This window comes from Anomaloglossus baeobatrachus, chromosome 5, assembly GCF_048569485.1.
Source record: "Anomaloglossus baeobatrachus isolate aAnoBae1 chromosome 5, aAnoBae1.hap1, whole genome shotgun sequence".
Classification (NCBI taxonomy): Eukaryota; Metazoa; Chordata; class Amphibia; order Anura; family Aromobatidae; genus Anomaloglossus; species Anomaloglossus baeobatrachus.
Genome location: NC_134357.1, coordinates 297,752,371 through 297,766,369, shown reverse-complemented (window position 1 = coordinate 297,766,369; position 13,999 = coordinate 297,752,371). Strand labels below are relative to the sequence as shown.

The 13,999-nt window shown below is 47.9% G+C and overlaps 1 protein-coding gene across 1 annotated transcript in view; it reads right to left on the bottom strand.

The window, feature by feature from the left end:
* Window positions 1-9,427: 9,427 nt before the first annotated feature.
* LOC142311317 (proton channel OTOP2-like) overlaps window positions 9,428-13,999 on the bottom strand; it is a 124,549-nt gene continuing 119,977 nt past the window's right edge. Inside the window, exon 6 of the mRNA XM_075349628.1 lies at window positions 9,428-9,956. Within this exon, the coding sequence (XP_075205743.1) occupies window positions 9,786-9,956 (171 nt within the window). The 3' untranslated portion in view covers window positions 9,428-9,785. The remainder of the gene's footprint in view (window positions 9,957-13,999) is intronic.

The window sequence follows — 13,999 nt, the reverse complement described above, 5'->3', positions numbered from 1 at the left end:
TAAGGACAAAAAGCTCTGACTGCCAGGACATCGGGAATGACCCCTCAAATCAGGACAGTCCCTCTGAATTCGGGACAGTTAGGAGCTATGCAAGCGTCAATACCCACTCACAGGACTAAACACTAAACGGGTACATTTCCAGACTGTTTGACCTGCAAATGTTGCCATTTAGGCTTGTGGTCACTGAGGCTTTCCTCAACCTCATGGCGGCGGTCGACCCTCATTACTTGTCCCCAGCCGCCATTATTTTTCCCAGTTTACTGTCTCCATCTTACAAGTGTCCCATAACATCACGCATGCCCTGACCAATGCAGTTACTGGGAAGGTTCACTTAGACAGGTGGACAAGTCCTTGTGGCCAGGGACATTTACCTGAAGACACACTTGGTGAACCTTGTGTAGGCCAGGACCAAGTCGGACCCTGAAACAGCACATTTGGTGTTGATGCCGAAGATTGTGGGCACTGGTCCATCATGGTTTCCTCCACCTCCTACAACAATTCCGGCACCCTCCTCCTCCATCTCAGAATTGTCATCCCGCAGCACGTTGTTCACATGAGTCGCAAGCTGGAAGCACTGTAACACTGCCTCAGTGAAGTAGCAACAGATTCCACTGAAACTAATTGTTTTAGCTAACAAACAGCACATTGCTGCAGAGTTGGGGAAAACTATAATAGACCAGACAGATCTGTGGCTCTTGCCGCTGAACTTAAGCCCGCTTTACACGCTTCAATATACCTCACAATCCGTCGTTGGGGTCAAGTTGTAAGTGACGCACATTCAGCATCGTTTGTGAGGTATCTGCGTGTGACACCTACGTGATCAGGATTGAACGCAAAACCGTTGATCGCAAACACATCGTATCTTTGTCTAGAATTTAATGTTTTGTTGCACGAACCTAGTCAATTGAAACATGTGACATCCCTCATATGATTTTATTGTCTGAGGCTATGTGCGCAGGTGTGCGCTCTGCACCGCAGCTTAAAAAAGGTCCGCTTCAGAGCGCAGCTGAAAAGCTGCGTTCTGAAGCGCCTCACAATGTCTGTCATTCACTAATCTCTGTCAGTCGGTCACTATCTCTGTCCCTCTCTCTCTGTCCATGTCAGTCTATCCCTCTTACCCCCTCTCTCATACTCACCGATCCCCGATCACCGGTGCGGCACTGCACGGCATTCACACTGCTCCAGCGGCTTTTACTATTTTGAAAAAGACGGACGCTCATTAAACAATCTCGTATTCCCTGCTTTCTCCGCCCACCGGCGTCTATGATTGGTTGCAGTGAGACACGCCCCCACGCTGAGTGACAGGTGTCTCACTGCACCCAATCACAGCAGCCGGTGGGCGTGTCTATACTGTGCAGTGCAAAAAATAATTAAATAATTAAATAAAAGTGCGTGCGTTCCCCCCAATTTTAAAACCAGCCAGATAAAGCCATACGGCTGAAGGCTGGTATTCTCGGGATGGGGAGCTCCACGTTATGGGGAGCCCCCCAGCCTAACAAAATCAGCCAGCAGCCGCCCAGAATTGCCGCATACATTAGATGCGACAGTTTTGGGACTGTACCCGGCTCTTCCCGATTTGCCCTGGTGCGTTGACAATCGGGGTAATAAGGAGTTATTGGCAGCCCATAGCTGCCACTAAATACTAGATTAATCATGTCAGGCGTCTCCCTGAAAATACACCGCTGCTCCTGTCAGCTCCACGCAGCTAATGAAGGGAATAGCGCGATCAGCTGAGCTGTCACTGAGGTTACCCGCTGTCACTGGATACAGCGGTGGCCGCGGGTAACCTCAGTGACAGCTCAGCTGATCGCGCGGCTGTCTTCAGTTGCTGCGTGGAGCTGACAGGAGCGGCTGTGTCTTCTGCAGTTCCGGTCACCTCCATGCAGCAGAGCTGGAAGCGACGCTGCACCATCCTGGATTACGCCGGACATGGAGGGCTTTTTCGGGCTTATTAAAGTGGTTATCGAGGGTATATGTTTGTGGTTTTTTATTTCTAATAAAGGATTATTTTCGGGTGTGTGTGTTTATTTACTGTCACTTACAGATTAATCATGGAAGGTATCTCGGGGAGATGCCTGATATGATTAATCTAGGATTTAGTGGCAGCTACGGGCTGCCAATAACTCCTTATTACCCCGATTGCCAACGCACCAGGGCAAATCAGGAAGAGCCAGGTACAGGCCCAGAACTGTCGCATCTAATGTATGTGGCAATTCTGGGCGGCTGCTGGCTGTTATTGTTAGGCTGGGGGGCTCTCCATAACGTGGAGCTCCCCATCCTGAGAATACCAGCCTTCAGCCATATGGCTTTATCTGGCTGGTTTTAAAATTGGGGGGGGACCGCACGCCAGTTTTTTTAATTATTTAATTATTTATTTCACTGCACAGTATAGACACGCCCACAGGCTGCTGTGATTGGGTGCAGTAAGACACCTGTCACTCAGTGTGGTGGCGTGTCTCACTGCAACCAATCATAGGCGCCGGTGGGCGGGGAAAGCAGGGAATACGAGATTGTTTAATGAGCGGCCGTCTTTTTCAAAATAGTAAAAGCCGCCGGAGCAGTGTGAATGCCGTGCAGCGCCGCGCCGGAGATCGGGGATCGGTGAGTATATGAGAGAGGGCTGCTCAATTCAGTTACTCAGGAGTTTAGCGGTCACCGGTGAGTCCTTCACTGGTGACCGCTAATCAGGACGCGATACAGACAGAGCCGCAGCATGACAATAAAGTCGGGTGAAGTTAACCCGAGTTCATTCTGATCGTGCGGCTCTTTCTGTGTCTGCTGTCATCTGCCATTCAGCTCTGCTACATGGCTGTCTGTGTCTGCTGTTAGCGGCCATGTAGCAGAGCTGAATGGCAGATGACATAGTAAAAACGCATCCCTACACGCTTGGCAAGTCAATAAATAAAAAAAAAAAAAGGGTGCCCAATGCATACATCACAGAACACATGATCTAAAGGATCACACACAAAATTGATCAATTTAACATAGACTACTAACGCACGTGTGACAGCAAATGAACAACCTACGTGCGATCTCATAAGATCCCATATGCAACCTGGGCGTGTCACATCGCAAATGCGATTGTACAACTAATTGCAATGTGTAAAGCAGGCTTTACAGGCATGGTTGTGTGTGATAATGACTGTAACCTGGTGGCAGCTCTGAAGCCTACCACGCTTGCACACTCGGCTGGTGTGTGAAGTGACCAGGCATGTTGTCAAAGCTTTGTGAGCAACAGAGGATAGTAGTTGAATACCAGCTACAACATGCCCATCGGTATTATGGTCAGCCTCTGCACATAAGGACCAACAAGTGGACATGTGGATGTCTGACATCTGTGAGGTTCTAGAAAAATCTTTGATGGATCAACCAAGATGGTGAGCGGCGATGATGCCATAATCAGCATAACGCCGGGGCCACACGGGGCACTAGTGCGATCCTCGCATGACACTCGGCTCACGCTGGCAGCACAGAGGGAGCCGAGTGTCATGCGAGTGTCACTGCGACTGAGGCAATCGGACCTCAGCTGCGGGGGGTGGGACGGCACTCAGGAGGGGCGGGCCAGCGCTGAGGAGGGGAAGGCCAGCATTGAGGAGGGGCAGGCTGGCGCTGCAGAGGGAAGTTAGGGATTTATCTCCCTCTCTCCTCCGTAGCCGGCTATTGCCATTCTCGCCCTGAACTCGCGGTACACCAGTATACTGCGAGTGCGGTGCGATTTTTCTCTCGCCTCATAGACTTGAATGGGTGCGAGAGAAACTTGGATCGCATTACTGTCGCAGCATGCTGCGATAGTTTTCTCGGTCCGATTAGGGCTGAAAAAATAATCGCTCATGTGCGCTGACACATAGGCTAATATTGTTCCGAGTGGAATGTGATGTTTTATCGCATCCCACTCGCTCCGATTTTCATACCATATGTTTTAGGCCTAACCATCCTACTTCTGTGTCTACTCAAACACTTGCTGCTTACAATTAAAGAGGAAACTTTGCATGTGGGCTCGCTGAATTTGGAGTAAAAAAAATAAACAAGGTGATACTACCCAACCCAGCCTCAACTCATCTTCTCAGCACAGATTGGGGGATAATGAAGAGGCGGAGGCTGCAGAGGAGGAAGAGAAGGAAGAGGAGGAACAGGAGATGGTTGCCTGCACTACCAAGGGTGCTACTCACACCTGGTCCATCCCATGGGTTTAGCACTTTGCCAGAGCTGCCGAGCCGCTCGGATCTGTGCTCGTCGGTGGGTGGTTCGAGCTCCTCATGGACCCGGAGGTCACGTCGCTCTGAAAGGGAGTTGGCGCTACGTGAGGGGTAGTGTTCGGTTGGGATGTTCACGGCCGGGGCCGCGGTTGTTTGGGGGTTAAGTTTGTGACGCCACCCACGGGTTGTGGTGAATGGAAGCACACCACTGCTGCCATTGACTAGGCTCCCGGGGACGGTGTTGCGCAGCTTGGTGTTGACCCCTCCATGGGTAGGGGGATGATGGTCCCGGGGGCCTGAGGGAGGTGCTGAGGCAGGGGAATGGATGCGTGCTGGCGTGTCGGTGCGGTACGGCGCGGTGTACAGCCCGAAGGCACTGTTGTACTCACTATTACAGACACGCTGAAGTCTCTGGTAAACCAAACAAGATGGTGGACGGTGCCCGCAGCCGGCTGCGCTGTTCCCCTTTTCAGGTTGGTGGTTTCCGCCTTTCTCCTGCACCTCACTTTTGGTAGAAATGATGACTCCTATGCCTGAGCAATGGTAGTCCGCTCCCCAGCCTTGTGTGTGCCGGTAGAGCCCGTTTGCTCGCAGACACTGGCCCGTGGGGTCTCGATGCCTGGGCGGTGGGTTTCTACCCCTATCGTTGGACTGTTGTCTTCAGTCGGGTCTTAGGTGGGAAAGGGCCTAAAGTCCAGTCCTCAATCAGTGGAATTGACTCGGTCCAGTAGTTTCTGGGCCTCGTACTGGGTCTGAGTACCCCTCCTGGTGCTCCGGTTTCCAATCGGTTCCCCAGTCCGGTACCGGCGGGCCACTACCCGGTCCCGGTCCCTTACGATTCCACCGGCTGTAATCCCAGCTCCTACAGCCGGCCACCACCATCTGCCTCCTTGCCATGGTACCAGGGCTACGACCCCGACACCGGTCAGTGTTAACGCTGCAGACCTGACACCTCAGGCCTGCTGCACTTGAACATCACTCCCAACAGACTCAACTTCACTCCTCAACTGTGTCCTGTCTCAGGCTCTACGAACTCCTAGGTGGGCGTGGCCAACCACCTGGCCCCGCCCCCCTGGTGTGACCATTGAACACTGAGAGAGGTGGCAAGGGTTTTTGTAGGTTGGCTGCTGTCACCTTATTAAGGGGGGGAAGATGTTTGTGTAAGGGTTTACCTGTGACTACCTGGCTAGTCCAGGGTGTCACATTACCATGACAGGGTGTTATGTTATTTTTTTCTTCGAAAGACGGGCTAGGGCTTATTTTCATGGGATTTTTTTCCCCATGAACAATAATCCACATTTATTCTTGAACCAAAAATTAACATTTATTCAAATATCTATCCATCATCTATCTATTTATACACACACACACACACACACACACACACAGCACATACATACACAAGTCTGTCTCCTCTTCAGCTTTAGGCTCCTGCAATTAAAAAACCTTCGGTCACATGACGTGATGTCACAAAGGTCCTTCAACAGTCTTATCATCAGGAGGATATAAACACTGGGGCTGCTAGGAGAATTGCGGCCCTGTGAAATTGCCAAGTTTGCTCTCCCTTTTCCCTAATGCCAGTCCTGCCTGTCTCCTGTTCAGTCCTTTTAGACTTCTGAACTGAAGAGACTATGGTCACATGACTGGGAAGTCATCATAGGTCCTTAAACAATCTTAACCTCAGAATACAAACATTGGGGACCCTAAGAGAGTGAGGGCCCTGAGAAATTGCACAGTTTAACTGCCCCTAACGCTGGTGCTGACTGTAACTTTTGCTTATTTTTGGAGTAGGGCTTATATCTCAAGCATACTCCAAAAATCCTGTAAAATCATGCTATGGGTTAATTATGGGGTAGATCTTATTTTCAGGAAAACACGGTAACTGATATGCGCATCCGCATGTCAACTGAAAATGCTAAAAGGCTGACTCTAATCAAAATGAACAAGGCCTGGCTTGGCCCAGACTTTTCAACCCCACTGAATGACAGCAATGCAACCTAAAGCCAATTCTAATTGTCCTTTTTTTCTGGTGTCTTCCCATGCACCCATTCCCACTCAAAAAAAGGGTATACGGATCATGGTCTCTTATTTGTCTTGTCCTTCTCCTTTACTATATGTGTATGCGCCACAGGCCAGGCTTACCCTGGAGGGGAATGACTAAGTGCCTTCCTGGTATTCATTAGAGCCTCTGATGGTAGGTTGTGTGGAGGTCGACTGAGCTATAGCTTGTTTTGTCTAACACAGGGGTGGGGAACCTCCGGCCTGCGACGACTTTTTATGCAGCCCCCAGGCACATTCCCAGGGACCGCTGTGCTCTGGCAGCAGCCGCGCTTTTCCCGGCTGCCGGCCCTTTAAATCTCACTGCCTGATGCCTTGAGGGTAGATGCTAGAATGTACGGGCTCTATCCAGATCCTGACTTCCAGGACCTGACTGCAGCCCATACATTCTAGGCTTAACCCCAGCCTGTGCTAGTGTGCTCTGGTGGGCGGGGTAAGCAGCACGCTGCGATATGTCACAGAAGAGCTGCAGCAGATTTACCAGCCTCCCGGACCTGCTGTGCGTGTGACTCCTCCTCCCCCTCACTGAGAGTACGCAACCCATCGCTAACACCCCCCCGCTAAGTGCTGTGTACTCCCTCGTGCTGTGTGTACCCCTCAATGCTGTGTACCCCTAATGCTGTGTGTACCCCCCAGTGCTGTGTACCCCCCAGTACTATGTACCCCCTCGTGCTGTGTGTACCTCCCAGTGCTGTGTACCCCCTAATGCTGTGTGTATCCCCTAATGCTGTGTGTACCCCCCAGTGCTGTGTGTACCCCCTAATGCTGTGTGTACCGCCTAATGCTGTGTGTACCCCCTAATGCAGTGTGTACCCCCTAATGCAGTGTGTACCCCCTAATGTTGAGTACACCCCTAGTACAGTGTGTACCCCCTAGTACTGTGTGTGCTCCCCTAGTGCTGTCTGTACCCCTTGGGTGATGTCTATGCCCCCCCAGTGCTGTCCGCACCACCTAATGCTGTCCATGCTGCCACCAGTGCTGTCCATGCCACGGTCAGTGCTGTCTGTGCCCCCTTATGCTGTCCGTGCTCCCCAGTGCTGTGTGCCACCCCTCAGTACTATGTACCCCCCAGTGCTCTGAACTTGCTACTGCTGTCTGTACCCACCCACTGCTTTCTATGCCCCCCAGTCTGCGCCCTCCTGTTGATGTCTATGCTCCCCCAGACTTCTCTGTGTCTCCCTAGTGATGCCACCTAGTGCTGTCTGTGCTGCCACCTAGTGCTGTCTGTGCTGCCTGTGCTGCCACCTAGTGCAGTCTGTGCTGCCACCTAGTGCAGCCTGTGCTGCCACCTAGTGCAGTCTGTGCTGCCACCTAGTGCAGTCTGTGCTGCCACCTAGTGCAGTCTGTGCTGCCACCTAGTGCAGTCTGTGCTGCCACCTAGTGCAGTCCGTGCTGCCACCTAGTGCAGTCCGTGCTGCCACCTAGTGCAGTCCGTGCTGCCGCCTAGTGTAGTCCGTGCTGCCACCTAGTGTAGTCCGTGCTGCCACCTAGTGTAGTCCGTGCAGCCACCTAGTGCAGTCCGTGCAGCCACCTAGTGCAGTCCGTGCAGCCACCTAGTGCTGTCTGTGCCACAGCCAAGGCTGTCCATGCCCCCCTACTGATGTATATGCCCCAGCCCCCTCCTGTGATGTATATTCCCCAGCTCCTCCTGTGATCTATATGCCCCCAGCATCTCCAGACCGAGACAAACCTGGAAAAGCAGCTGTGAGAAACAAGATGATCAATATCACCGAACATCACAGTCACACCAAACAGAAGCAGCTCCTGCCTCCACAGTAGGGGTGAGTTAATTAATCGTTTGACCAAATATAGCTGGGTTATTTTTCAAGTTGATAATGTTGTGCGGCCCCCAAAGGTTAGTAGGAAATTCCAAATGGCCCCCGGCAGTAAAAAGGTGCCCCACCCCTGGTCTAACATAATAAGAATATCTGTGTATATAAATAATCAAAATGTAGATGTAGTTGTATAATTATCTGTCTGTCTATGTAGCCATCGCATAGACCCATAGAATAATTCAAAGTTGTATAATCATGAAGGAGTTAACCAAAGATGATGAAGCCAGAATGTGAAGCTGTAAAAGTGTTATCAGTAATGTTCACACAAAAGGAATGTACGGGAGGGCAGGCAATGTGATGTGAGAAATTGGGGAGTGAAAAGCACTCCTTGGTTAGTTTCAAGGTTAGTCATGCTTACTTACTGTATAATTGTATCTATCGAATTAAAACTAGCTCAGTTGATGACGCTGGCTAAAAAGAGAGCATGTCTGTGTTCTTTGTCTTATATACATTTATACATTGATATATATTGGCACTGATATACAGCTAATATGGCACTGTCTCTGGATATCCCAAATGAGGACTCCATTAACAGTCTTCAACGCAAATTCCTCCCTTGACAGTTGGACTTGGGTCTAGTGTCCTGGACGTCTCATCGCTCCGTGGGCGTTTGCATGCTTTTTGTGGTATCACGCCCCTGTGTGCTTAATACCATGGATTTACATGAGCAACGTCACTGTCAGCTCCTGGAGATTCTGCGCATGCGTGCTTGCCATTCCCGCAGCCTTGTTATCCGGGTGATTGCTTGTCGGCTTCAGATGCGCTCTGTGCATGGTCGGAACTGCAGGAGTCTTCTGACCATGCACAGTGCACGTCTGAAGCCGACAAGCAAGCACCCGGATAACAAGGCTGCGGGAATGGCAAGCTCGCACGTGCGGGATTTCAAGGAGCTGACGGTGATGTCGCTCATGTAAATCCATGGTATCACACCCACAGGGGCGTGATACCACGGAATACATGCAAACGCCCACGGGGCGATGCGACGCCCAGGGGACTAGACCCTCTCCTATTTACATAGAGAACATGTAAGTAATAAAACTTTTTTTTAGACATTCATATTATACAATATTACAACAAAGACCACACATCACCCTGCTTGTAGGTGAGAACGCATATGGGAGCTGACAGGTTAGGGAGTAGCGTGTCTACAATAATGCATATCACCTGAAGAATAGGTTACATGGACATCTTGTAATCCCATTTTTTTTATAGAGAAATTACATTTATCGATCCCTCCAATACATGTTTCAGTTCCCTTTTTCACCTCCAAAAATAAGTCAGGTTCACTCTTGAGGGCAAGAAAGTCATAATAATTACAATATTAATCTTTATTGATCCTTCACATCGTACAACTGGATTGTTTTCTACATTGTTTTCTAAAATTGGATAAGGTCTACAACTAATATTAATATCAAACAAATTAATTTAACAACAACAATCTGGACTGTAAGTGCAAATTTTGACTTTACAAAATAGTGTGTTGAGGTAACAGGTTATCTCTATGATAGAAAACATGTAACCTAGAAAGTTCTATCTCTACTTTGTAGTTCAGTAAAATCCCAGTAAATGTATGTTTGTCAACTTTGTCTAGTGGAAACTGTTTTATAGCTCCATACTCTTTCAAAGTTTTTCATATTGCGGATGATGATGAAAGTCCAGAATCATCATTTATTTGGAGAATAGATCTTGAGGTCCTCTATGACATGCTGTAAAGTTCCAACAAGGTAGCAGCTGTATGCATACGGTAGAAGATCCCAAAAGGAAGAGAAATGTTGGTAATTATGGCCCATAATCCAAAACCATAAAACTTCACCTCTATACCATTGTCAAATCGTATCCGCGCTCCGAAGGCAGGCATAATCCAGAACTGGAAGTAGACAAGAAACGACTTAGTAGATGAAAAGGATATGGACAGTCACTTAACTAAATTGCATTATGAACATTTGTAAATTACGTCATTAAGTAATTTGTAGTGATAGGCAAACCCCCACAATGTTCGGAATTGGGAGACTCGCCCAAACATTTTGTAAAGTTCGTGTTCAGGGTCAGAGATAACGCAAACTTGCGTCCGACCCCCGAACTTTGACTTTACAGTTATGTGATGGGGTGGGGGGGGACTGTAAAATAATAAACATTGTCATTATACTTACAGGTCCCGCGACATGTCCTGCACACTCTGTCTCCCGACCACCCCTGCTTTCGGGTCCTATCATTGCTGTGCCCCCGAGTAACCACCACTGACAACAAGACCTTCCATGACATCATAGCCATGTGACCAGTCTGGTATGAATGCTGTATTACCTCGTGGGTTACAGACTGGTCACATGGCTATGACATCATGGAAGGTTCTGTAGTCAGTGGTGGTTACCCGGGGGCACAGCTGACTGTCCTCAGCTATGCACTGGGATGAAGTTTCTGACAGCTCTCAGCTGTGTTTTTGTGACCAGACCTGTGTTTGTCTTCTCGCACAGATGTAGCAGAGCTGAAGATGCTCACCCACCTTTGGACTATGTCAGAGGGTTTTTTTGGGTAATAAAGATGGAGTCCTAAATGTCTTCTGTTTTATTTCTAATAAAATATTCTTTTCTCTGTATTGTTGTTTTATTTTACTGTTAAAATAATAGACAATCACAGACGCTGTCACAGAGGCGTCTGTGATTGGATACTGGAGTAACTTAAAACCAGCCCAAACATTGCAGCATCTAGAATGTATGGGCAGATTCAAGGTTACTCCAACAGCCAATTACAGACATCCATTCTGTGTGACAGCATCTGTGATTCGCTGTTGGGTCCCTCACACATATGATAGTTTAAAAGTAAATAATTTTAAAAAATGACAAAGCGCTCTGCAGTATTTTTGATTCTTAGTGCAGATAAAGTGGACGGCTACAGGCTGCCACCCCCATCTTCCTGGTTTTACCTTGGCTGACAATCAAAATACAGCCCATTAATCTTTTTTTTAATTATTTAAAAAATTATTAAATAAAAAATATGTGAGCTCCCGCTGTATTTTGATCACCAGTCAGGTAAAACCAGGCAGCTGAGGGCTGGGATTCTCAGCGTGGTAAGGCCCAAGTGTTCTTGCAGCTTGCAGCTGCCCCTGGAAATGGCGCATTGTTTCTAAGCGGCCCTGATGGCGGTGGCACGCTAGGTAATAAAGGGGTTAATACCAGCTTTGTATTCTCAGGTGTTACCAAGCCCGAAATTCATGGTGTCACAAAAAATTAGATATAGCCACCATGAATTTCTAGTAAACAGTAAAAAAAACACAACACATAGAAACATTTTTTTTATTAGAAATAAAACAAAAAAGATTTAGAGACTCCATCTTTATTATAAAAAATCCTTAGTCTGAAGTAGCCCACAGGTAGAGCAATTTCAGCTTTGCTTCATCACTCTGTACAGACAAGCGTCTCTACAGAGCGAGAAGCAAGGAGAGAAATGTCAGCTCTGCCTCATCACTCTGTACAGACAAGTGTCTCTACAGAGCGAGAAGCAGGCTGACACTGAGGGTATGATTCCACTTGCTTGTGACTCATGTGAGTCTCGCATTGCATCACCCCGCACACCGCACACTCTCCTGACAGGAGCATCTCAGCAGCATGGAAATACATGCAGCCAACTCGCTCCTGTCAGCAGTGAGCGCCGTCCCGGGTGATACCAATGCGAGACTCGCACAGTGACAGTCAAAGTTCATTCGAGTCCATGAGACATGGACTCAGGTGAACCCTGATGCCACCGCGAACATGGCTGAAAACAGCCGAAGACTGCCGAGTGATAGCAGTGCAGTGAATACCACCGGAAGTTAATGATCGGACCCAGAAGCAGAAGCGGCTGGGAGAAAGAGTCTGCACCTAATGATGTCAACAGCAAACCTTTTTTTATAACTTTCCATGCTGGATACAATAATAAAAAAAACAAACTGAAAGTTTAGTTATACTTTAAACTATCTTATGCAAATAACAACCATTAGTATAAAAAATGTTTTTGAAGCAAAGCACAGTTTTTGTGGAGCAAGGCTAAAAAAAACCCCAAGAATCTAACAACCCTATCTGAGAAATTATCATACAACTATTATTACAGAATAAGACATACAGTATATCTCAAAAGTGATTACACCCTTCACATTTTTTAAACTATTTTATTATATCTTTTCATGGGACAACACTGAAGATCTGACACTTTGATAGAATGTAAAGTAGTCAGTGTACAGCTTGTATAACAGCGTACATTTTGTGTGCCCTCTAAATAGCTTAACACACAGCCATTAATGTCAAAACAACTGGCAACAAATGTGAATACACCCCTAAGTAAAAATGGCCAAATTGTGCCCAAATAGCCATCTCCCCTCACTGGTGTCTCTGTGACTCGTTAGTGTTACAAGGTCTCTGGTATGACTGGGGAGCAGGTGTGTTATATTTAGTGTTACTGCTCACACACTCTCTCATACTGGTCTCTCCAAGTTCAACATGGCACCTCATGGCAAAGAATTCTCTGAAGATCTGAAAAATAAAATTGTTGCTCTACATAAAGATGGTATAATCTATAAGAAGATTGCAAACACCCTGAAACTGAGCTGAAGCACATTGGCCAAGACCATACAGCAGTTTAACCTCTTCATGACACATGAAGTACTGGGTACGTCATGGATCGTGTGAGGTTAATCCCCGCTGCCTGCCATGGACAGTCCACAGCAATCCACGCACATGTCAGCTGATTTCAACAGCTGACATGTGTGCCTGCCAGGCACGAGTGGAGTCGCGCTCCACCCGCACCTATTAACCCCTTACATCTCGCTGTCAAATTCTGACAGCGAGATGTAACAGCTTGCCGCAGTAAGCTTTAACTTACCCAGCGCCATCGAAAGTCACCTGATGTGATCATGTGACTTCCGGTGGTTGTCATGGTAGCACAGGGTCATGTGATGACTCCTGTAGCTATCATGATCACTTTCTCTCACTGCTGACAGACTGCCGTGTGTGAGAGTAAGGGCTCTTGTCCACTTGCGAGTAAAAAATCCCTCCGATACTCGCTTAGAAAAGTGAGTCGAGTGTCCTGTGTATGATCTGCGTATGGTGTTTTTTTTTTCCTTACCTAGCATCCGTATGACATGCGAGTGTCATGCGAGTCCTATGTGAGTGCTATTCAAGCAGCGTACGACTGGCTACCGAAAGGAATCTCCAGTAATACCAGGCCTGGCTATGGTTACCTGCACTGAACTCCGGAGCTGTCACCTGAGCTCCAGAGTTCAGCCTGGCCTGTCTGCAGCTGTCATGAACTGAATAGCAATCGCCGGGGAATCAATCACTCGGCGCTCGCTGTTCAGTCTAGGCTGCACTCCGGAGCTCAGGTGATAGCTCCGGAGTTCAATGCATGTAACCGCAGCCAGGACTGGTATTACTGGAGATTCCTTCCGGTAGCCAGTTCTACGCTGTATGCAGGTGTATAGATTGTTAACATCAAGGATCCGTGTGACATTCGTATGACATGCGAATGCCACCCGTATTCTGATTTTTTTCTCGCTACCATGGGCTTGCATGGAGGTGCGAGAGCTGAGACTCGGTGCAAATCGCAGCATACTGCGATTTCACCGAGAGCACGAGTCGTATCGTATAAAATTAAGCTAGTGGACAATGCCTCATAGCGTAACACTGGTGCGAGTGCGATCCGAATTTTACATGAAAATCACTAGTGGACAAGAGCCCTAAAGCAGCTTTTCTCTAGATCTCAGCCGTGTAGCTGTGATCTGGAGAATTAGAAGAGCGATCAGACAGCTGATCCTTATAGCCCCTTAGGAGTATGAGTAAAATAAAAAAAAATAAAAATGCTTTAAAAATTAATAAAAATAAAAAACAAAAAAACTAAAAGTTCAAATCGCCCCACGTTCGGCCGATTGAAAAATAAAAAATT